Source organism: Penaeus monodon, chromosome 16 (assembly GCF_015228065.2).
Source record: "Penaeus monodon isolate SGIC_2016 chromosome 16, NSTDA_Pmon_1, whole genome shotgun sequence".
NCBI lineage: Eukaryota > Metazoa > Arthropoda > Malacostraca > Decapoda > Penaeidae > Penaeus > Penaeus monodon.
In genome coordinates, this window is record NC_051401.1 from 30,055,916 (window position 1) to 30,058,415 (window position 2,500).

At 36.7% G+C, this 2,500-nt stretch overlaps 1 protein-coding gene across 12 annotated transcripts in view; it reads left to right on the plus strand.

Annotated features, from left to right (window-relative positions):
* LOC119582702 (homeodomain-interacting protein kinase 2-like) overlaps positions 1-2,500 on the plus strand; it is a 75,971-nt gene that overhangs the window by 7,874 nt on the left and 65,597 nt on the right. For 5 of the 12 annotated variants that reach the window (XM_037931123.1, XM_037931119.1, XM_037931122.1 and 2 more), the window contains exon 2: positions 1,455-1,572. The exons of the other annotated variants lie outside the window; for them this stretch is intronic. In XM_037931123.1, coding sequence (XP_037787051.1) covers positions 1,455-1,572 — 118 coding nt within the window. The remainder of the gene's footprint in view (positions 1-1,454; positions 1,573-2,500) is intronic. 12 annotated transcript variants of the gene reach the window in all.

Consider the following 2,500-nt stretch of genomic DNA (forward strand, 5'->3'; position numbering starts at 1 on the left):
GTAATACACAACAGTACAGTATGTATAATATAACTTCACACTCCCCAAATTACATTCACAAGACAGTAGAGGTGGGAAAACATGACTTGTGGTATTGGCTCCGGCAGATATTCCAGGAATTGAATAAGGTCCCAGTCAGATAAGGTTAGTTGAACCATAGCTCAGGATCAGAACTGTCGAGTGCTGAAAATGGATTGATTTTGAAAAGTACCATAAAAGCTTGCATCCATATATATATATATATATATATATGTGTTGTATTTAATGCGAGTGTGTATGTGTGTGCGTGTGTGTGTTAATGCATGTGCATGTGTGTGTGCACATACTGCATAGCTATACATATATTGTATGTACATATATACACATACATGTATCGGAGTACTATCTGTATCACCTGTTTGTCCTTTACCTTGATTGCCGTACTTTTTTTTTTTTTTTTTTTCTAGGACTTGAGTAGTTAATTGCAATGGTAAGCTTATTTTTATTAATAAATAAATGCTATGTACACACACACGAATCAGCAAGTGTGTGCGAACCCGCTCAGCGAGCGCGCTCACACGCGCATATGTGAGCGAGTTGATTTTTATATTTTATATAAGTATCATGCTGTGACCACGGCGGCTCAGACATGAACCTACCGTTAAAAAAAACACACACACACACACACACACACACACACACACACACACACACACACACACACACACACACACACACACACACACACACACACACACACACACATAAATGCACACTGGCTGTTTTCCTTTTCATCTTTGTTACTATGTTGAAATTATATATATATGTGTGTGTGTGTGTGTGTGTGTGTGTGTGTGTGTGTGTGTGTGTGTATGTGTATAATGTATAGACACAGATACTTTGGCATATTTTGGAGTCATGAGGTGAGAATGTAGCTGCCCCCTTTTGTATCATAGATTTCACCTGTGAGTAAATTGATACATGATATACAAAAGTATTTGAGTAATTTGCAGAACAATGTTAATTGATTAATTAATTAATTATAGTTACATGTTAAATATCTTCAGCAATCCCTAACTTTGGTACTTGCCACCCCTCATGATCCTCCTCCCCCCATCTGGATAGATTGTTGGATAGATAGATCATCTTAATGAATAATTTTGTTTATGTTTACAATTATATTTACACTTATATTTATATTTATTTTTTATATATGTTTATACATTAATAGGATTATATAGTTGCACTGAATCCTGAACTTGAAATAGTTAAAATTGCTTAGTATTTTATGAGTAATTTTCATACATCCTTTATTCCACACACTTAATGTTGAAACATCATTATGTATTCTGATGTTTTCTTTCTCTTACTCGTAACTAAGTGCAGATAAGCATTTTATACCTATAGCCCAAAATTTGAAAATTAATTAGTTGTTCACTTCGTAGTAGATGTTATACCGTGGCCCTCTCCGGTAGGTTTTGGGTGTTTTATGCAGTGATCGTTGAATTGTCCCCACAAGTGGCTGGAATTTGCTTATGCGTACGTCTCATTGTGTTTGTCGGAGAAATCTGCCTCCAGCCCTGTAAAGGCAAGGTAAGACACCTGTTTGAAGGGAACAATTAGTAGAGTCATATTTCAGGTTTTGACGAATTATAAATAATCCTACTTTAGCTCTAGAGCAGTGGTTCCCAGCTCACACACACGCACGCACACACACACACACACACATACACACATACACACATACACACGCACATGCACACGCACTCACGCACATGCACACGCACTCACGGACACACATGTGCACACATACACAAAGACACACGCACACACACAAGTGCAGCCACACATGTGCACACGTGCACACACACATGCACACACACATACACACACACATGCACACACATGCACACACACACATGCACACACACACATGCACACACACACATGCACACACACACATGCACACACACACATGCACACACACACACACACACACGCACACACACACACACACACACACACACAAATAGATAAGTGAATAAGTGAAATGAATAAGTGTTTATATGTCATCCTTCTCCACATTATGAATTAGAGGAGTATTTCACTCATTGTGAGGTGTCTTTCAGAATAAAGATAATCTTGCATATTTAGTAAGAAGTGTTTGGAATGAAGAAATGATGAGTTGTGATATTAAAATAAAAGGGAGTGTATATGGTAATTATAAAATTTATGAAAAGCCCTCTTTTCTGTACACATTAAGGAATTGGGTTAAGATTTTTTGGCCTTAGTTTATATTTGTGGTAAAATCCATGTAATTGGTATTTTCAAGTGTGCATTTATGTGATATAACAGGAGATAGTCAATTTGGTACCAATGTGTGTTATCTGTTACACATTCATTTTTGTGGTCTTAAGCAACTTTTGAACTTTAAATAGGAAACAGGAATGGAAACATCCATATTGAATATACATCTTAACTTTATAATACTAGAAAGAGGACAGCAAGCATAAACTTCAAG